This window comes from Arachis hypogaea, chromosome 11 (genome assembly GCF_003086295.3).
Source record: "Arachis hypogaea cultivar Tifrunner chromosome 11, arahy.Tifrunner.gnm2.J5K5, whole genome shotgun sequence".
Taxonomy (NCBI): Eukaryota; Viridiplantae; Streptophyta; class Magnoliopsida; order Fabales; family Fabaceae; genus Arachis; species Arachis hypogaea.
The window spans coordinates 16,584,805-16,606,839 of NC_092046.1; the positions used below are offsets into that span (position 1 = coordinate 16,584,805).

At 29.7% G+C, this 22,035-nt stretch overlaps 4 protein-coding genes across 5 annotated transcripts; 2 read left to right on the forward strand and 2 right to left on the reverse strand.

Moving 5' to 3' along the window:
* Positions 1-3,074: 3,074 nt before the first annotated feature.
* On the forward strand, positions 3,075-6,650 carry LOC112720410 (GDSL esterase/lipase At2g23540). The gene is made up of 5 exons (XM_025771354.3): positions 3,075-3,447; positions 4,054-4,184; positions 4,293-4,541; positions 5,566-5,821; positions 5,898-6,650. The coding sequence occupies exons 1-5, from the start codon at positions 3,189-3,191 to the stop codon at positions 6,119-6,121; spliced, it is 1,119 nt and encodes a 372-aa protein (XP_025627139.1). The 5' UTR covers positions 3,075-3,188; the 3' UTR covers positions 6,122-6,650.
* Positions 6,651-10,197: 3,547 nt separating this feature from the next.
* LOC112720411 (uncharacterized) lies at positions 10,198-15,419 on the forward strand. 2 transcript variants are annotated; one of them, XM_025771355.2, is made up of 11 exons: positions 10,198-10,631; positions 10,889-11,067; positions 11,569-11,791; positions 11,923-12,064; positions 12,141-12,341; positions 12,546-12,677; positions 12,768-12,896; positions 13,456-13,868; positions 14,059-14,275; positions 14,378-14,568; positions 14,921-15,419. In XM_025771355.2, exons 1-11 carry the CDS (start codon positions 10,273-10,275, stop codon positions 15,096-15,098), a joined length of 2,364 nt encoding a protein of 787 aa, XP_025627140.1. In that variant the 5' UTR covers positions 10,198-10,272; the 3' UTR covers positions 15,099-15,419. The 2 variants fall into 2 exon arrangements, with proteins under 2 accessions (XP_025627140.1, XP_025627141.1); XM_025771356.2 differs by having other exon boundaries at positions 11,935-12,064.
* A 1,233-nt stretch (positions 15,420-16,652) lies between these two features.
* LOC140176041 (uncharacterized) lies at positions 16,653-17,759 on the reverse strand. Its single transcript, XM_072205891.1, has one exon. The coding sequence runs from the start codon at positions 17,757-17,759 to the stop codon at positions 16,653-16,655; it is 1,107 nt and encodes a 368-aa protein (XP_072061992.1).
* An 83-nt stretch (positions 17,760-17,842) lies between these two features.
* Positions 17,843-18,199, reverse strand: LOC140176042 (uncharacterized). The gene has a single exon (XM_072205892.1). It carries the CDS (start codon positions 18,197-18,199, stop codon positions 17,843-17,845), a length of 357 nt encoding a protein of 118 aa, XP_072061993.1.
* Between the last annotated feature and the right edge of the window lie 3,836 nt (positions 18,200-22,035).

Sequence of the window (22,035 nt, forward strand, 5' to 3'; positions counted from 1 at the left end):
TTAATACTTTTGTTTGTATATCTCGCCAGTACTATTCTTGAAGGTCTTGCTCTTCCTTGCACTAAAGCTCTTCGACTTTGAGTACTTCATATAAAAATCAAATGCAAGCTGCAAAGTAGAAAAGTGGTATTTGCCAATTTTCTCCGCAAAATTCTCACTAAATTTCAAAGTTGTAATGTCTTGCACGGAGTCAACCGCATAAGCGGCTTCAAGGATATCTTCTGACATATCAGATTCAGAAAAAAAACGCTCCCTCAGTAAATTCATCTCTGAAATCTTGTTCGAATTCATTCTGTTCATCCATCATATATTGGTCACTTACTAGCTCTTCTTGTTGGTTAAAGTCATTGTCCTCCTGGTATTGCTCATTCATCTCAGTGTCCGTAAATATACCTGACATCTTAAAATGTCCAATGAAAAAAAATCAGTACACTCCATCTTATAACATTACATAAAATAGATAGATTCGTATATTGCTACTGCAGGAACGGATCCAGAGATTTTAATATTGAGGTGCCAATTTTTATATAATTTTTTTTAATCTATAAAAATAATTAACATATAGTTATTGGAGTTAGTTTTTTAATAGATTTATTAAGATACATATAATTATAATTTTTTCCAACAATTTTATTTTTAATATGATAATTACATAAATAAAATATAACTTTAACAATTGTACATTACAAATTTATAAAATACCATATAATTTATAACGGGATTTGCTAAAAATATCCCATATCTTATTAATTAAAATTCATTCTTTCAAAAGTTTTAAAAAAATTTGAAAATAAATTATAAATTATTAATTAATTGAAAGACACGGTACCATTGTAGAATACAAGATATAGGATATCTTTATAAAATTTTTCTTTTATCAATGTGAATTTAGAAGAAGAATTAATATTTTTTACAAGAAAATAATATCTACAGTATATAATGTGATTACCAAAGCATAACTACTTAAGTTATTATTAATATAAAAATATGAATGTTAAATATATTAATATAAAAAAACAAATGATTTTTAAAAAAAATAAATATAAAAATTATTATATAAAAACTAATTTGAAAGGTACAAAGACTTGAGGGTATGATATTAAATTAGTTAGGTAAAAATATTAGTGAATTAACAATTAAGACATAAATCTATTACATAGTGAAAAATAATACATATAAAACTATTAAATTACCTAATATTTGTTTTTATTTTTTAAACACAAATCTTATATATAAGTATAATTTCTTAAAATTTTGGGGGGTCCAGGCCACTACTCGCCCCCTCTAGGTCCGTCCCTGATTGCTAGCTAATTAGTAATAAAAAATAATAACATCTATTTTCTTTTTAGTAATTCTCAATGTCTTGTAAGTTAATAAAAGATAAAAAAATATTTTTTCATTACACAATCAATTTTACGAATAAAATATCGAAACGAATAATTGAAAAATTAGAGATTCTATCCACTTACCTCGATTTTGTAATCAAAACGATGGATTGTTTTTTGAACACTACAATGAAAAAAATTGATTGGACCTTTGCTGATTGCTGCAACAGTGATTGTCAATTAACGATGAACAAAAAGTGGATATTAAATAGACGGATAAAAAATAAAAAAATTTGGATATTCAGTGGATGGATGGATGTTCGAAAGAAAAACAATGAAATTTTTTATAAAGAGAATGATACACTATTTTAATGGTAGGATTGAATAATTGGTGATGGATTATTCACCAATTTATAATGTTAATATTAAGGAAAAGATAAGATTAGAGTATCTAAATCAAAATAAAACCTTAAAAAAAGAAGATAGAATTTTAAAGATGAGATAAATGAATAAGAAGATAATTTTTAAAAATGAAAACAAGACTGACATAGGCGTAATACATCGCGTTCCAATCGATTGAATTTGAACTCACACACTACAATCGATTGAAATTGGCAAATTCATATTGTTTAGGTAAATTCAATCGATTGAGTCACAAAAGCAATCGATTGAATTTGGTGAGACCCAGGTTGTTTTGAAGCATTCAATCGATTGGAAATTCTAAACAATCGATTGAATTACAAAAATCCATTTTTTATGCATCGTTCAATCGATTGGATCGTATGACCAATCGATTGAGTTATGCGAAAACCATGCTTTTGGCAATTTTCAATCGATTGTTCAGTGGTAAACTGTAATCCAATCGATTGATTCATTATTCCAATCGATTGGTTTTCGCAGAAAACACAATTTTATGATTCCTCGCGAACGACATGAATCAAATTTAATATTTTAATCGATTGTAATGGCCAAAAAATTGTTTTTGTATTTGATTGTTAATGAACATGATAGATTTATGATAAATTAATTATTTATAAAATAAAAAATCATTTTTATAATTATATAAAATATATGGGGTCAATTTATAATTAAAATTAGTTAAAGGATTATATAGCCGTTGTTAAAAAAATCTTAAAAAACATGTTTTCTACTTGGACCACTAAATGATCCAAAGGTTCCTGGACCACCGAATCCTGAGCCCAAAGACTTACCTATTTACACATGTTATTTGACTTATTTCACATTATTTTTCACATTATGTTATTAGTTATTTTTCACTTTATGTCATTATTTTCTCAAAAACAAAATTACAAAAGAAACTTAAAATAATTGTTTTTGTGCTTTTTAGGACTGTTTTAAGGAAATAAAAGGTTAAGTCAGAACGTTTAGACCAATGAGAGGGGAGATAAGAGAAAAAAATATAACCTGTTTTATCCGAGTTGTTGAATGCAGATGGACTGCTACTTACTCAAGCTAAAGGAGTCATACACTTATTGTATCCAACATTAGGAATTTGATGGGAAATAACCACTTTCAACATCTTTTAATTACGATCACCAACTGGCACCTAAGTCCCCTAGAACTTTCTTCATTAATAAAATAAGACACCATGCGACTTATTTGCAGGATTAACTTATTATAAAAGCAAAAAATCTCGAATACCTAGCGCGTATTCTAAATTTCTGATGGCCAACCCACTTGAAAAAATAAGTGAGCTAAAGATGGGGTCAAACCAAATCAAACTTCTTCATTGAGGCAAGGTTACAAGTTTCTCTAATGGAGTTAAAAAGTTGTTCCATATAATAATGAGCTGCTTCAAATGCTTCTATTGTGCTTCAATTAGGTTAAGTGTCTACTTGAAGCATGAATGCCATGGCCTTCAATAAGCGTTTTGAAATCCTGGCCCTTTTAATTTTGGTTGTGAATAATGTTGCTGCTCAGAAGAAGGATGGGTTAGGAGCTTCTTTTATATTCGGAGACTCCTTGGTGGATGCTGGAAATAACAACTATCTTTCAACTCTTTCTAAAGCAAATATTCCTCCTAATGGAATTGATTTCAAGGCCTCTGGGGGAAACCCCACTGGCCGCTATACCAATGGTAGAACCATTGGTGACATTGTAGGTAATAATTATTCGTCTCATGCATTTTCTGTGTGTGGCCGATTATTAAGTCTGCTATATACAATCATGACAATCATGTTATATGTACACCAAACTTTAACTATTAAATTAATTATTTATATAATATATATTAAAATATAAAATATACTAAAATTAAATTAAATAATATATATTTTTACATAAATAATATAATAACTGATTTGATGACTAAATTTTAATGTGTACATAATATTTTTTCTTTGAATAATACTTAAAAGCTCTCCTAAAACAAAGAAACTCATACGATATTTTGTTATTATAAAAATAGCTTTGGCATACTTTTAATGTTTTTTAAAATAATAGTATTTAAATAATTAGTTTTAAATATGAGAAATTTTAAATAACTAATTAAACTTTTTTGCATTTGTCCCATATTTGAGTCAACATTAGTTAATTTTTTTTTTATATTATAAACCCTACTCTTGGTGTATAAAAGAGTGATAAATGTATTATTTTCCCTTCTTTTTAAGCACATTTGTTATCATTATATAAGCTATTTTCCCCCTAAATATGATGCCTTGCTTATAAGAAAAGAAAAATAAAACAATAAAATAAAAACCATTTTCAGGAGAGGAATTGGGACAACCAAATTATGCTGTCCCATTTTTGGCCCCAAATGCAACTGGGAAAGCTATACTTTACGGAGTGAATTATGCTTCAGGAGGAGGAGGAATTCTTAATGCAACTGGAAGAATATTTGTCAGTATTGGAAACTCCCTTAAATAATTTCTTAATAGTTCTATTCATTCTATGTAGAAAGAAAAATGATTGTTGTATGTTTTATGCCATGTGCATAACTTTTTGCAGGTGAATAGGATAGGGCTTGATATTCAAGTAGATTACTTCAGCATAACAAGAAAGGAGATTGATAAATTGCTAGGTGAATCAAAAGCCAAAGAGTACATAATGAAGAAATCAATTTTCTCCATTACTGTTGGAGCCAACGATTTCCTCAACAATTATCTTCTCCCAGTTCTCTCTATTGGGGCCAGAATTTCTCAAAGCCCAGATGGTTTCATAGATGACATGATTACTCATTTCAGGGCCCAACTTACTGTAAGCAACTTTATCAATAGGATTGGTTTGACCAGGTTATCGAATTTTTTACTATTTATTCTGTTTTTTAATCGAATTACTCACAATCAATTTTTATCATAAATTAGACCAATTTAGTGATTGAATTTTGGTTAAACTGATTGAATCAACTAGTTCGATCTAGTTCTTATAACCATGTTTAGAAGATATAAGTGAAATATAAATAAGGTATTGAAAATTGAGAAGCATAAATTAAAAATTAAATTTACTGAATGATCAAAAATAGTAAAATATAAGTGAAGTATAAATGTACAAGAATGATGAATGTAGCTAGCAATTGACTAAGCTTAACCATGTATATCATCAAGATGTAATTAGTTTCTAATCAACGGTTTAGATACTCTAAGTAATATATTATACCTTCAGTCTTCAAAGAAGTATTTATTACAAATAAGGTGAAGTTTACTTTCTTTTATCCTTAACATTTTTGAAATTCTGCAAAATTACTCATAATATTTAATTAGACTTAATTTTATCTTAATATTTAAAATAAATTTTAATTTTATTCCTAACATTAATTTTTTTGCAATTAATTTTCAGTCAAGTTTTTTCAGTTTTATCCTACTAACCCCAAAATTTCCCAAGACCTAACCTCACCATTGCCATAAAAAAGATATACTTTACAACAAAAAATATGAGAAAGGTTCAAAACCATCAGAAATTATTGATTTTTGTCATTACTTAACTGTCAATCTATTTATTTAATCTAGTAATTTAAAAAAATATTTTTAAATATTAATAATTAATTAATGACCAAAACAATAAATTCTGAGGACTTCTAATACTCTTCAAATAAAAATATTTTACATGTGACTTGTCATGCATTCTGTGTTTGTGTTTTGCACCGGAATGTATCGGTTTTCGTGTAAATATTGTGTAGCTTAACCGGAGCTGTTAAAGTAAACAATATTAAAGAAAACGCGATGAAGTTCATGAAACGCAAATACTTTAATTATCTTCACAAACTTGTGTGTTTGATCTGCAGAGACTTTACGAATTGGATGCTCGGAAGTTTGTGATTGGGAACGTTGGTCCAATAGGGTGTATTCCATACCAGAAAACAATAAATCAGCTGAATGAAGATGAGTGCGTGGATTTGGCAAACAAGCTTGCGCTTCAGTACAATGCTCGATTGAAGGATTTGCTCGCTGAGCTCAACGATAACCTCCCCGGAGCCACCTTTGTCCTTGCAAATGTCTTTGAGTTAGTCATGGAACTCATAAAAAATTATGACAAATATGGTAAATAATTATCCCTTGCTCTTTTTGGTCTTACTCTGTCTCCACTCTCATAAAGCGTACAACATTGTTTTTTCAGGATTCACAACAGCAAGTAGAGCATGTTGCGGAAACGGGGGCCAGTTTGCAGGGATAATCCCATGTGGACCCACTTCAAGTATGTGCACCGATAGGTACAAGCATGTCTTCTGGGATCCCTACCATCCAAGCGAGGCTGCAAACTTAATCCTCGCCAAGCAGCTTCTTGATGGAGACAACAGATACATTTCTCCTATCAATCTCAGGCAGCTCCGGGATCTTTGATCTTTCACTTTCTGTACCCAATATTTGTCTGCACTTTACATACAATACCATTATTAAACACCTATTTTAATTTTTCTTCACTAAACTATCAAAAATATTCACAAAAGATTGAAATGCGAACAAAATTAATCGTAAATGATTGAAACTCATTTGATAATTATGTTAAATTTGTGTCCCTTTGTCAAAATTGACCAACCCTTGACTTTTGCCCTGGTAATAAAATGGAAGATAACATGATACAAGCATCTGATAAGGTTTGGTCATTTTTGTTGAATACACATAATCATATATAATTATCATATGAATTTCTATTTTTTATTTTTGTTTTCGTTCACGTTTTTATCTTTTTGCAAATATTTTTGGTAATTTAGTTTTATGTGTTGTATTTGTTGTCTATGAAACTGTAGCCGTGAAGAAGCACTTTTTGGGGAGTGGATCCTCTCCAGTGAAAAAAAAAATTGGATAAAATTAAAGATGAGAGATCATACTTTATTCTTTCCAATGAAAAAAAAATGGTCCATTTCCATTACCTTTGTGTTTTTGAGTATTAATTACATTGACATGCTGATAAATGATAAAGTAGTCCCAAAAAATTGGACCTTGCCCTTCATTGGGTATACAAAGAAAAGAAAATAAAGTAGCTTTTGATTTGTACTCACTATAACTTCCGCGCTTTGGTACTTAAAACAGTCTAACCAAATCAACTTATAACACATGATTCAAGCAGAAATAGTCATTCTTCATCAACTTATAACACATGATTCAATCAGAAATAGTCATTCTTCCTTTAATTAAGCAGAGAGAAATAATGTTTTTACTATTTTTTATAGTATTAAGATATTTTTTAATTTTTTATTCAATCATTTTTAATATTAAAAGTTAAAACTAAAAAGTCCGCCGTTAGACCAATATATATAAAGATAAGAACAATTCTACTATAGCTATAGATGATATGGCTACCTATCCATTGGTAGGTCTAAAATGAGCTCAATAATTATGTGTTTATTGAATGAGTCATACTTATATAGATTATTAGATTTTATTAGATAAAAATTAAAGGCTACTATAAAAAAAAAAAACATTGATAAACTCTAATAAATATAGAATATCTTAGTACATAAATAAATACTTTAAATGACAATACTTTAATACACAATACTTTAAACGACAATAGAATTTTTTATTTTTAAATAATTAAATATAAAATATATAAATACAAAATATATGAATATTTTTATTTATTAAAATTAATTATTATGCAAAATTTTTTTTATAATATTAAAAAACTATATTAAAATGATATTTTAAATTTTTTTACTGTAACAGATTTAATATGTTTTCTTATTTCAACGTTATTATACGATTATAATTATTTAATATATAAAAAATTAATAGAAAGTATATATATATTACTATATAAAGGTAAAAACTTTTTGTTCTAAAAAACATAAAATAAATAAATACAAAAAATATAAGTTTTTTTATTCATTAAGATTAATTATTATGCACAAAATTTCTTATAATATTAAAAAATTATATTAAAATGATATTTTAAACTATAACATAAAAATATAAAATAATTAAAATTTATTTTATATTACTTGACAAATAATTAGATTATTATATTTAAAATTTATTAATTAATTACTTTGTTAAATATATTATTATATAATATAATTTTTTATCAAAATATTTGTACAAGTAAAATTTATTTAAAAAATTTATATAATACATGAAAATATTAACTTTGTTATTTAAGTATGTATTTAAAATTATATTATTTATTCTGTTTTTCTAGAAATAATTTAAAAAATAAAAAATTAATATTTTTATGTATTATATATAATATTTTAAATAAATTCTATTTTTAAAATATTTTTATGAAAAATTATATTATAAAATAATATCTTTAATAAAAATAGTTAGTTAATAAATTTTGAATATAATAATCTAATTATTTATCAAGTAATATAAAATAATATTTTAATTATTTTATATTTTTATGTTACAGTTTAAAATATTATTTTAATATTATAAAAAAATTTTGCATAATAATTAATTTTAATAAATAAAAAATACACATATATTTTATATTTAATTATTTAAGAATAAAAGATTCTGTTACCATTTAAAGTATTGTGTATTAAAGTAATGTTATTTAAAGCATTTATTTATATACTAGGATATTTTGTATTTATTAGAGTCTATCAATGCTCTTCTTTTATATTAGCTTTTGATTTTCATCTAATAAAATTTAATGACCTATATAAATATGGTTCATTTAATAAACACATAATTGTTAAGCTATTTTAGACATACCCTTAACAATGAAATGACAAATGACATAAGTAGTTTAAGATATAAGTATCGTAAACGCTCCTAAAAATAATGTATATAACATTTTTTTTCTCGTTAAATGAGACAAGTAGATTTGTTTTATGAGTTTTGCTAAATATACAATAATTTTTATAAATAATGTGACCTAATAAAGTAAAAAAATATTTCACTTTTAAATTATTTCTTAAACCTTAATATTAGAATATAGTGAATTGAATATACAGCTATTATTAACTGTGCATGAGTAAATCAAATAAAAAAAATAACTATCCAATTAAAAATAATGAATATAATCATTTACATGCCTATTGAATTAAACATTCAATATATTCATTATTCACATTATTTAGTATTCTCATTATTTACCTATATTTTTCCTTGTTTTATATATATATATATGATTACCAACAAAGAACAAATAGAAAAGGAGAAAAGAGAAGCACAAACTAAGACCCTATTTAACTCTTTTGATATAGATTGAGTTATTCAAAATGTGTTTAATTTTTGGAATTTCTTAGTAACCCAAATGTGACTAATTATGTATTTATTATGTATTTATATAATTATATTATATTTTATGTATTTTTATAAATTTTATATTTATTTAATTTAAATAAAAAAACCTGTAAAATCTAAAAAATTTAGAGTAATTATCCAAATCAGTCCCCAAAGATTTTAAAATCGAATGTTTTAGTCCTCAAAAAAATTAATACACAGATTAATCTCTAAGGTTTTACTCCGGCAAACAAATCAATCATCAGTTCATTTTTCGGCAGAATAATTAATGTATAAATCAATTCCCAACGTTTCTCTCCATTAGACATAACAGTCCTCCATCCAAAAATAAAATAATAATAATAATTATTAATTGCATAATAATATTGTACTATAATTTTTTGTATTTTTTGGACAATAATAATGATAAATTTATTCATTAGATTTTTGTATATATATATATAGTCACTCAATAATAATAATAATAATAATAATAATAATAATAATAATAATAATAATAATAATAATAATAGTAATAATAAATAAATAAATAAATAAATAAATAAATAAAATTATCAGAGATTATTTTACAAAAAATTCAAAGTTAAAACTATTTGATATTTTTATATTTAATATAATAAAAATGTCCTATTTTAAAAAATATGTTTGTATTAAAAGAAACATGTATTAATATAAATCCAAATTAAAATATTTTCTTTTAATACATATTTTTTAATACAAACATTTTTTTTTCATAAGATATTTTTTATTATATTAAATACAAAAATATTAACTGATTTTAACCTTGAATTTTTTGTAGAATAATCTCTAATAATTTTATTAATTATTATTATTATTATTGAGTGACCTCTAATAATTTTATTAATTATTATTATTATTATTGAGTGACTATATATATATATATATATATATATATATATATATATATATATATATATATATATATATATATATAAAAGAATTTAATAAATAAATTTATCATTATTTTTGTTCAAAAAATACAAAAAAATATAGTACAATATTATTGTATAATTAAAAATAATAATTTTATTTTATTTTATTTTAAAATAAAAAACTGTTATATCTAATAAAAAAATATTAAAAATTAATTTAATAATTTGTATATTAATTTTTTTAGAGTAAAATATCCATTTTTAAAATCTTAGAACAAATTTGGATAATTACTCAAAAATTTCTATTTATTTATTTGTCGAAAACACAGTTTTAAGCTAAAACCCTTCCATGTCCAACAAAAAAAAAACCGGCCAAAACCCTTCCCCTCCACTCCAGGACCAACCATGCGCCACCTCTTCCGTTTCGGCGCCGTCGCTCGACGCGAGAACCTTGTCTTCCTCCTCCGCAGGTACAGGTCACCGAAGCCAGCCACGGCACCGTCACCGCCAACCCCTCCGAAGCCTCCAAAGAAGCCGCAGAAGTTCAGCTTCCACGGCATCACGTGGGAGGACCCATACAGCTGGATGTCGAACCTGAACGACAAGGTTGCGATGAGGCACATGGATGTTTGCATGGAGCAAGAGGAGAAGTACACCGAAGCCGTCATGTCCGACTCCGAGAAACTTCAGAACAAGCTGCAGTTCGAGATGGCTTCGCGAATTCCCTTCGACCTCTCCACTCCCCCTCTACGATGGGGCCCTTGGTTCGTACCTAGTAACTTACATCAGTGTAAACCACCATTACCGTATTAGAAAGATTATGACTTCAATAATTTAGCTCCTAAAACTAGTAAGCCAAATTTGACAAAAATAGCCCAAAATCTAAGCAGTAGAAAAGGCCATTTTGGTGCATTTTGTCGAAGGTTGTTCATATTCGGAAGATTATCCGTGTATTTCTTTCTTTTTGGGGACTAAATTGGTAGTTTATTCTTGTTTTGGTTTAATTTTTGAGTGGTTGCAGGTTGTACTATCGTCGTGTTGAGGAAGGGAAACAGTACCCTGTGCTGTGCAGAAGGTTGGCCAGCTTGAATGACGAGTTCATTTCACATAAGTATCCTCCTGCTGGGTTTGATTTTGCCTCTGGCAAGAGAATTGAACAAAAGCTTATTGATTACAACCAAGAAGCAGAGAGATTTGGAGGTCATTTTATTATATTTAAATATACTATATGGATTTAGCTAAGAAGTGCTGTAGTAATAGTCGAAACTATTTTGAATCTTTTTATACATTCGACGCATTGGAAATATAAAATTTTTCCTTTTGGTAATCTTAGTTAGCTTTTTAGGACACTTGTTAGCGAGACCTATTTTATATGAAATGTGCTACGCAGGATTGAATTTAGTGGAAAGGGCTAGTTTCAACTGTCTCTGTTGGTGAAGTTACCATAATGCCATGCCATTCCTGTTGGAAACTAAAGAAAGATCAATGAATGAAAGGTGGCAGGGTTGTTGTAATTATAGAAAAAGAAGAAAAGAAATCATATTTCAGATAAGAGTGGGTTATGTATTAGATTATGAAGAGGGGTAGATGCTGTGTGCTAGTTAGAGAAAAGAAGTGAATATATGATTCTCTTGCAACTTGCAAGTGAATAGATTTATTCTAGAATGCTTAAAATGGTTTTCCTTCTCTTTTATTATTTAGGTTTTGCCTATGAGGAATTGTCTGAAGTTTCGCCGAACCATCAGTTTATTGCTTACACCATGTATGATAAAGATAATGACTACTTTAAGTTGTCTGTGAGAAATTTGAACTCGGGTTCCTTGTGTAGTAAGCCTCAGGTAGATCGGGTTTCAAACTTGGCATGGGCCAAAGATGGTCAGGCATTGCTTTACGTTGCAACAGATCAGAAGAAAAGGCCATATCGGTGGGTGAACTGTGAATTTCTTGTTTAATTAGTGCCTTGGTTGCCTTAGTTATGCTATTTTATGGTTACGATTATTAGCTTTCGGATCCATGTAGTATTCATTGATCCTATCTGCCTGCTTAACACCGTAGGATCTACTGCAGTCTGATTGGATCAACTGATGATGATGCTTTGCTTTTGGAAGAATCAGATGAAAATGTTCACATTAATATACGCAACACAAAAGACTTCAGATTTGTGACTGTAAATACATTCACTACCACTTCTTCAAAGGTAAAAGATCTTCTCTGTAAAACTTTGTCAAGTGAAGATCCTTCTTACTGTATGGGAATTTGTAACAATTTTTTAGGTCTTTCTGATAAATGCAGCTGATCCATTATCCGGCTTGAAACTAGTTTGGGAGTGCCCTTCTCTAGCTCATTGCATAATTGAGCATCACCATGGTTACCTTTATTTATTTACAGATGCTCCAAGAGCTGGGCAATCAATTGATTATCATTATCTTCTCTGTAGTCCAGTGAATGATCCATCAAATCCAAGAAAATGGGAGGTAGTTTAGGACATTACCTTTTTCTCTTAATTAGTTGGTGGTTTCATGTTTATCACTGTTATGCTATTACACGATAATTTGGACGTGTTTATTTCAGACGTTGAGATAGCAGCGTTTACAATAACTAGTTATGTTTTCTCATTTCATTTGCCTCTGAATATCAGACTTACCTTACATGTTATACCACTGCCTCATAAACTGCAGGAGGTATTTCTCAATGATGAAGATTTGATTGTTGAGGATGTTGATTTTAGTGACAAATACTTAGCATTGATTTTAAGGGAAGGTTGTAATTTTCGACTTTGTTCGGTTAAACTGCCATTGTCAACTGGGAAGGTAATCAAAGAGAATTTGCTATATCAATCCCTTGATTATGAATTTTATCTTATTGAACTATTTGTACGGACAATCTTATTTTTGTCTTAGGGGGCAGTTAAACTCAGGAAGTTGGATATACGGTACCTGTCTCTTCCAAAACATGTTTGCCAAATTTCCCCTGGACCAAATTATGACTTCTACTCGTCGGTCATGCGGTTTATAATATCATCACCTGTGGTATGTAAATACAAGTACTACTAAGTTTTTGTCTTCTAGATAGTGTTGACTACATAGAACGTTTGCCGTCTTCCCTTCTCAAAAGTTTCTGAAGATGTTGTCTCTTTATGTTTCTTTGATCTATTACCTTCATAACATATCTTTTCAAATGACTCTCAGTATTCATCAATCCTATTAAACATGAACTCAAGGAAAGTTTGAGAGCATGAACGGGAAACTGGTTTCGAACTAAGTTGTTTTGATTGATTTCGCTCAAGTATTCTGCAAGATATAATTGAAAATAAAACTGAGTGAATATGTGATGATGTATTTTGCCAGTGTGTCTTGTACCATTGGTTTTGGCTTTCTAATTATTTCTGAGCTACTTTCGTCCTTTCTAGCTGATGCTTTGTTGAGTTTGTTCCAATTTCTGGTGTGCTTGCTGTTGTTATATATGGCATGATTGCAAAATACTCCATTCATATATTACTTCCTCCGGAGAGATCATTCTTGTTCATTCTCTACTTGGAACAAAGGTCTATCCCAAAATTCCGTTAAGTTCACCATGAGTTTCTTGCAGATGCCAGATGCTGTGGTTGATTATGAACTGACAACTGGTAGGTGGAACATTATTCAGCAGCAAAATATGCTTCATGACAGAACACGAATACTTTATGGAGCAAATTCTGCAAGTGTCACCCTAGACAATGCAAATTCAAAATGTTCCGGTCCTGTGAATTCAAAGTTGGAAGATAGCCAGTCATGGAATGAATTGTCTGAATTTTATGCCTGTGAACAATTTGATGTCCCTTCAGCTGATGGGGTGAAGGTTCCTTTGACTATTGTTTTTTCTCGTAGTAATAAGCCAGAGGATAAAACACCTGGGATATTGCATGGACATGGAACTTATGGTGAGTTACTTGATAAAAGGTGGCGCAGTGAACTAAAAAGCCTCCTAGATCGAGGTTGGGTTGTTGCATATGCTGATGTCAGGTAAGCAGTAAGCTACAAATGCTTTGGCCACTGTGTGCTCAATGCATTTTCATATGGATACTATTCTTTTGTCATACTCATGCGTGTAGTCTCTTATTTGTTTCCAAGTAACTGCAAATTGTTGCAATAATTTTTATCTTTTCAAGTCTCAAATCTCTGACCTATGAACATTTTGGCTGTTCTGTTTCAGAGGTGGCGGTGGTCATGGTAAAAAATGGCATCATGATGGCAGACGTACAAAGAAACACAATTCAATCAATGATTATATTTCCTGTGCCAAGTTCCTCACTGAAAGAGATATTGTGGATGAAAATAAATTGGCAGGTTGGGGATATAGCGCGGGAGGACTCTTGGTTGCTTCTGCCATTAATCAACATCCAGATTTATTCCGTGCTGCAGTCTTAAAGGTTTCCAGTATTTCTGAGCCTCTTTGGGATTTTACATTTTCTTGCTCTAGTTTAAAACATTAATTCAAATACTCAATTTCTTATTCCTTGTTTGTGCTTTAGGTTCCATTTTTAGATCCTACCAACACTCTTCTGTATCCTGTCCTACCACTTATAGCGGCTGATTATGAAGAGTTTGGTTACCCCGGGGACCTTAACGATTTTCTTGCAATTCGAGACTACTCTCCATATGATAATATTCAAAAGGATGTTCTTTATCCAGCTGTGTTAGTAAACTCGTCTTTCAATACAAGGTTAGTTCCGATGCCTTTGCATCAGTTGGTATCCCTGTTTCTTAATTGGTTGACTTGTGTTGAAGTGTTAAGACATAAGAGAGAAGATCCTTGTGATTAAAGTGGAACAATGAAATCAGATGTGTTTCCATGCTAGGCATTTCTCAAATGTTCCTCTCCTTGAAAAATATAATTTAAACAATGGAAGGATTCCACATAATAGAACTTTTCTTGCACTGTCAAAAACTCACTGTACCCTTATTTCCTTAGATTATCTGCACATTTTTATTCTTTATTTGAATGTAGTAAAAAAGTCAGACAAACTGACCATACTAAACTAATGCACCTCTGATTTTGTGCTTCCGTGATCCAGATTTGGTGTATGGGAAGCTGCAAAATGGGTTGCACGAGTTCGTGATCTTACTATATATGATCCGAAGCGGCCAATATTACTGAATTTGACCACAGATTTAGTGGAGGAAAACCGTTATTTGCAGTCTAAGGAGTCAGCATTAGAGGCTGCATTTCTTATCAAAATGATGGATTCTTAGATATGCCAACTGATATTAAAAAAGAGAAATGGCAAAATCAACCTCCAATGAGAAGTTCAGCTTGTGAAACATTTGCCTTCGAATTTCCAAATCCAATGGAGAAAAGCGACTTTGATGATTTATGATTCTCGGACAACGCCTTAGTCGCTTTCATGCAACAATTTGAAAGTTTATTACCTGTAAATGTCACTGGTTTATTGTTTCATAACCAACATGTAATAATTCTTATATGTCTTGACGACAATGAATAATGGCATAGTTATCTCTTGTATCATTAATCCATGACTTTGGCCTTTTCATACTACAGATCCTATGGCTCTATGACTTCCTCGTTTTTGTTGTCTAGCTATTTACATGACTTTTTCTTATTCTTTTTTTTTTTCCGTATTGGTTATTTTCATATCTTTGATAATGATATCGGTGATTGGTGATTGGTGATTGGTGAATGGTGACTGACAATAGACATCTTTGAAAAGTTTGAAATATTAAATTATTGTAGGTCAAATACATTGCAGGGAACCTGATTTTGTCTATGGACCGCTTTCTTTCTACTACTTTAGTAGTGACCCGCACAATTCTCACGTGGATTATCTAAGCTTAACTTTCTGTATGTATTTTAGCTGCTTGGTTCCGTTTGGTTACAAGGATAAGATAAAATAAGATATAAAAAATAAAAAGATAAAAATTAGTATTTTTGTATTTTATTTGATAATAAATTAATTATAAAAAATAATAAATTATAAAAATTTAATTTATTTTTATTTTGTTTTATAAAAAATAAAAAAAATATAATAATAAAAAATATACAATTTAAAAAATTGCTAGAAAGATTTAATTATTAAAAAGATGTTTTAATATTAAAATTATTAAAAATGATTAAATTTTAAAATATTTAAAGACAAGCACCAAACTAAGTTGGGTTGGTCTAATGATTAGTTCACTAGTCCGCTTAAATAAGTGTGGGTGAGGGGGGGATTTGAATCCCGCCTTGTGCATGCAGCAATTATATAAAAAAAAAGAGATAGGTGAGGAAGTTGATATTATTCTTTTATCCTTGAGAAATGTTTTGATTATATGAATAATATAATAAAAATAAATGGCATGTATTTTGATGATTGTGATTGACTAAGGTTTGATTTGTAGAAAATATAGAAATAGCAGCTATGAATTAATAACTAATAGGTACTAACAATTGAAATAGAATTCTAACAGTCAAAAGATATGAAAAGGACATAAGTTTGAGGTAATAGAGATACAAATAAAGAGTTAGACTAAGATTACTAAAGTGAGCAGTATGAGTCTTGATCCCTTGTTGATGCTAAGATATATGATATCTCATGTGGCAAAATTTTAAGTATTTAAAATTGAAGATTCGAATGTTCTTGCTGGATCTATAAAATTGAGCCAAATATAAGAGAATTATACATGATGATACAAATTGCAATAAGAAAACAATGTTGGTAAAATGTAGCATTCTGATTGGCAATAAAGTCACAGCAATGTAAACTAAGGAATAAATTGCTTTTTATGAGGAAAAATTGATGTATATATAAATCATAAAAGCTTTAAAGAATACCCGATGTTAAACGATTGTCGTATATTTCTAAAGACTTCAGGGTAAACAACATTCTCAGTCTTGTCTGTGTTTTCATCATGAGCAATTAGAAATTTTAACCCTTTTTTGTTTCTCACTCTTGAGATGGCAACATAAAGTTGGCCATGTATGAAAATAGATTTTTTACGTAGTAATCTCACGTGTTCCAAGGATTGTTCTTGAATTTTGTTTATTGTCATTGCGTAAGAGAGCATCACAGAAAATTGTCTCTTTTGGAATCTAAATGGTAACCTGACATCTAAAGGTGTGAATGTCATTCTCAGAATGAAGACCTTGTCGACACAGTTGTTGGAATTTAACAATTTTGCCTCGATAACTTTATCTCCAAGTCTTGTAATTATCAACCACATACCATCACAAAGCCCTGATGAGTGATCAATGTTTCTAATAAGCATAATAGAGCAACCAACTTTTAGCTTCAATTCATGATTTGGAAACCCTGAGTACCTAATTGTTGGTAAAAACCTTGGTGTGTGCATGGCTTCAATTGCATTGACACCTCCTTCAAAAACACATTTATTGGAACTCACATACGTCTTGCATTCATTTTTATTCAATGCAGTCATGTACTCATTCAGCTCATCTATGACATTAATTGTAGGAACTAAATTTGCTCGGCCTTTCAAGTGGCTTTCATTAGCCATGTTAGCAATGTAATCAAAATATATTGCTTGAACAATTCCTTGAATAAGATCATTATAATCAGTGATAAGGAATTCATGCGGTATTTTAATCATACTACATCCATCAGATGTTCCTTTTGATTTTTCGTTTCCAACTTGTAGAATCCAATTAGCAAACTGCTTTAAATCTTCTACCTGAGTATCTGTAGTCATAGATTGCAATCGCATGTTTACAGTGAGCCTTAATATTTCACAATGTTGCCATAGGTATGAGGAGTTTAAAGACGCATTTATGATGTCTTGTCTTGTTCCTTTTGGAATCACTGGCAAGATTTTCCTAAAATTCCCATCAATGACAATCGTTTTACCTTCGAATGGAACTTGTAGGTTTTGATCATCGTTGAACCTCATCAAATCTCTCATTGTCTTATTCAATGCCTCGAAGCAAAATTTGCTCATCATAGGAGCTTCGTCCCTAATAATTAGCTTAGCCTTTACAATTAATTCTACAATGGACTTTCTTGCTTGATGCTGCAAGTAGAGAACTCATCTAGAGTTAATGATATGGCAAAGCTAGAATGTGCAGTCTGACCTCCAGGTAACAACAGAGAAGCAATGCCGCTAGATGCAATAGTTAACACTATTTGTCCATTTGATTTTATTGCGAAAGCTAAAGTTTTTCGAAGGAAAGTTTTTCTTGTACCTCCATAGCCATACAAAAAGAATACATGTCCATGTTGACTTTTTGTAGCATTGATGATCTTATCATAGACCCTCCTTTGCTCTGCAGTTAATTTTGAGAGGCAGTCATTGTGTTGGCCTTCTAATACAACACGATCATAATTTAACTCATCAAAGATCATTTGTTTTGCGGTCTGAGGTAGTCGGTATCTCGTGATGGAAATGGCATGGTAGGATAATCTCGCAGGCTTTTCCCATTATTGTTCAAGCTCAATATCAATGAAAGTTAGTTCCTTCAATTCTTCATCATTGAAAACCATATCTAAAATGTTGACAAAGTAAATATATTATTTAGTATTGGAGATGAAAACATATGGTAGATAAAAGAAATAACAGGGAAACATGTTAAATTTAATTGAAAGGTTAGTCGTTGCAATCTTTTTCTTACCATATAAGCCAAACATTACTCTATGATCATGCAAAATTCCATCACTTAATAGCATGGTTGTTTTTTCCCAGACAGCTTCGGGTCACACACTTGAATTAGACCACAATAGAGTCACAAACAACCTTATCAAATAATGACCTGAGCCCCAATAACTTGCTTCTTGAATGGTATCAATATATTATCTATCGTCATCAAGCAAACCACGTGCATACCATGCATCTCAAAATGATGAGTAGATAACGCCATTGTAAGTTTGGATATCTGCATAGCTTGTTGGTCCTTGTACAATATTAAGCAACAATCTTAAATAATATAGCTCACTGGATGATGGTGGAATGTAGATCATCCTTCCAATCACTTGATGAGTTTTCCTGGGTTGCCAAGCTCGAGGTGAGGATTTCCAAACAAACTTGCTTGGAAACTCGTTATAAGTTAGTTCTCTAACCTCAGCATATTCCTTATTAGCAGGGACCAAGCTAGGAACATTGACTCTTTAATAGTCGCCTTTGCAACAGCTTCAACTAATGATACATTATCTGTAAATAGAACAAGTTGTTGATCTGGAAGATGAAAGCTGATTATCACAAAGCATTACTTTCCCTTCAGAACCTATTAATCCTCTATTTGAAGGTGGGACGTTAGACCATTATATAACATGAAGGATTGGTTTTGTGGTTCACTTTAATTGAATCTTTGGAAGGGGTATCTCAAAACTTGCTTCTTGTACATACATTCCATCCTGTGCAATATTTATTTATAACTTATGACTTAAGAAACTATTGAAAAGAATCAGGTGATTATATAATTATGCAGCGAATGCTTTACTTGGTAATTCATAAGTTGCTATGAAACAATGATAACAAAAGAAGAAAAGTTTTGTGTGTTGCATTTTGATACATCTAGTTTGTTTCTTTACTTATAAGCAAAGAAGATAATTGTTGCCATATTGAACGTAGCCCAGGATAAATATGCTTATTTGAAGAGTTCATCATTAACATTCATGGTTCCAGAGCCATTGTTTATTCACTCATTTGTCACTTTGATGCTTAACCCCTAACTAAGCTCATGAATATAATTAGCTTTTGAAGGTAATTTTGACATAAGCCTTTCACCGTTAAAACTAACTAATGTATATTGTTAGAGTTTATCCCCTTATAAAAGGAGTCTACTAACTATTAAACTAATGGTATAGTATTACAAAAGATGGAGGGAGATTAGTCGAGCTATATTAGAAGCGATAAACTCAAGATGTAAAGTCCATATATGCATATCATGAATATGTAATCATATAAAGGAATGCATTTGTCATTATATCTTGTTTGCTAGTAAACTATAATAACCGCCATATCTAAAACTAATTTAACAACTTATCTAGCAACATAACTTGTGGAAAACTCTAATTATTTCTGCTGCATTTCATTTTTACTTTGTGACTATAGAGCAACATATGAGCACAAAGTATTGTAGAGGGACATCACGGTGTCAATTTGAGTTGGATTAATTCTTTTCTATATAGACTTTATGTTTCTATCAGCCTACATAAAATTGGAACCTACTAAGAGATGTAGCTTCCTTGTTTGTCATGTAGTATAATGAAAGTGACTTCTCCAAATAAGCATGTATTTTTTAAAAAGAAAAATTTTTCTAACCCAGCTTCATGACATAATTGAAGCGTAAACTCAGTGGCTTAAACTTTAAATGCTGATCGGTTCATTTTAGGAAACTATAACAACATTAGTCCATATTAGTCTATATTAACATACACTGCATAATAAACTTTAATATATACGTTCTACAACTAATACGGATACATGGATGATGAGAGAACTTTTGCGTGGTCTAGAAATTTGCGGATAAATCCTCGTTGCAAGTATAGTTTCTAAACCTTCAAAAGTCCTTTCATACAAACGTTTTGGTTGTCACAAGTAACAAACCCCTTTGAAATTGATAACCGAGTATTTAAACCTCGGGTCGTCTTCTCAAGGAATTGCAGGGAGGTATGTTCTTATTATTGGTTATGAGTTTGTAAATTGGGGTTCTGGAGTTTGGGCAATGAGCACGGGTATATTTTCAAAGCAATAAAAATAAATAAATAACTGTAAAATAAACTCTTGGCAAGGTATGAGAACTGGAAGTCCTATCCTGGTTATCCTTATCAATTGTAATGAGAATTGGATTTTTCTCCCACTTTGTTAACCTCTAACTATGAAGGTAAGTTATCCTATTTTATACTATTTTAGTAAATTCAATCGATTGAGTAACAAAAGCAATTGATTGAATTGTGAGATCTTAAGTTGTTTCGAAGCATTCAATCGATCAGAGAGTATAAACAATCAATTGAATTATAAAAAATCCACATTTAATTCATCGTTCAATCGATTGGGTAATATGACCAATCGATTGATTTATGCGAAAACCATGCTGCCTTACAATTTCCAATCGATTATTTTGTGATAAACTGTAATCCAATCGATTGATTTTTAAGGAAACACGATTTCATAGTCCTAGACAAACGTCATGGATCATGGATCAAATATAAACTTATAATCAACTGGAATGGCAAAAAAGTTTATTACGATCAATGGAAGATTTAATTCGTTCTTGTTTTTGTTTTTGATTGTTCATAAACATAGTAGATGAATGATAAAATAATAATTTATAAAATAAAAAATAGTTTTTATAATTAAATAAAATATATGGAATTAATTTGTAATTAAAATTAAAAAAAAACTATTTAACAATTATTAAAAAAACTTAAAAAATATGCTTTGTTATGGAACCATTTAATGGTCCAAACGTTCTCGGACCATCAAATCCTAAACCATGTAAGCGTAATTATTGTAAACAAACAATGATGAAGTCAATGAGCATCGCAAAAAGAACAAAGAACATCCAAATTGCACTATAGAGACTTGTGCCCTATATTGTCTTGTACATTCAGCATTCTATGAAATCTAATTAAGAGGGTCTTTGTGTCTTTTTTAATAGTTGGGTTCTATGAAATCTAAGTAAGAGTATGTTTGGGCAGATTTGCAAAATGTTTCATTTTAGAAAAGACAACTATTTTCTTAAAAAAAATAATTATGTTTGGTTAATAGGATTATAACTTGAATATTATAATTATCTAAATTATGAACCAATGATAAAAATTAAGTCAAAACAAAACTCTTTGAGAACATTTTCAAGGAACAAAACAAAAATAATGGAATTGATCATCTATAAAAGATAATGAGATAAGTCAATTTTATACCTCTCTCAAACGTCAAATGGTACTTGAATCTATAAAATATATAACAATAATATTGATCAAAGACTATAGAACAAGATTAGTTGCTTGGCTACCATTGCTGCGTTTACTTGTAATAGTCAATCCCAAATGCAATAATTCAGTTAATTTCAGGTGCAAAATGAACCAATAGAAGATACGGTAATGCAGTAAAAATAAACTGAAAATAAGTACCAGATCAAGTTATATTACATACATATTATAACAAATTTATATTTGAAATAGTTCTAAGGTAAAACCAACCTGGAAAGGTGAAGCCTTGCAACAATTTGGAGGCAATAGAG

Excerpts from the sequence above, each read along its gene's own strand:
- LOC112720410 (XM_025771354.3), top strand. The coding sequence starts at position 3,189 with ATGAATGCCATGGCCTTCAATAAGCGTTTTGAAATCCTGGCCCTTTTA. Across the intron at positions 4,185-4,292 it reads ATGCAACTGGAAGAATATTT|GTGAATAGGATAGGGCTTGA; the intron begins GTCAGTATTGGA and ends AACTTTTTGCAG. Across the intron at positions 5,822-5,897 it reads AAAAAATTATGACAAATATG|GATTCACAACAGCAAGTAGA; the intron begins GTAAATAATTAT and ends TTGTTTTTTCAG.
- LOC140176041 (XM_072205891.1), bottom strand. The coding sequence starts at position 17,759 with ATGAGAGATTTGATGAGGTTCAACGATGATCAAAACCTACAAGTTCCA.
- LOC112720411 (XM_025771355.2), top strand. The coding sequence starts at position 10,273 with ATGCGCCACCTCTTCCGTTTCGGCGCCGTCGCTCGACGCGAGAACCTT. Across the intron at positions 12,678-12,767 it reads TGCCATTGTCAACTGGGAAG|GGGGCAGTTAAACTCAGGAA; the intron begins GTAATCAAAGAG and ends TTTTTGTCTTAG. Across the intron at positions 14,569-14,920 it reads AACTCGTCTTTCAATACAAG|ATTTGGTGTATGGGAAGCTG; the intron begins GTTAGTTCCGAT and ends TCCGTGATCCAG.
- LOC140176042 (XM_072205892.1), bottom strand. The coding sequence starts at position 18,199 with ATGATCTTTGATGAGTTAAATTATGATCGTGTTGTATTAGAAGGCCAA.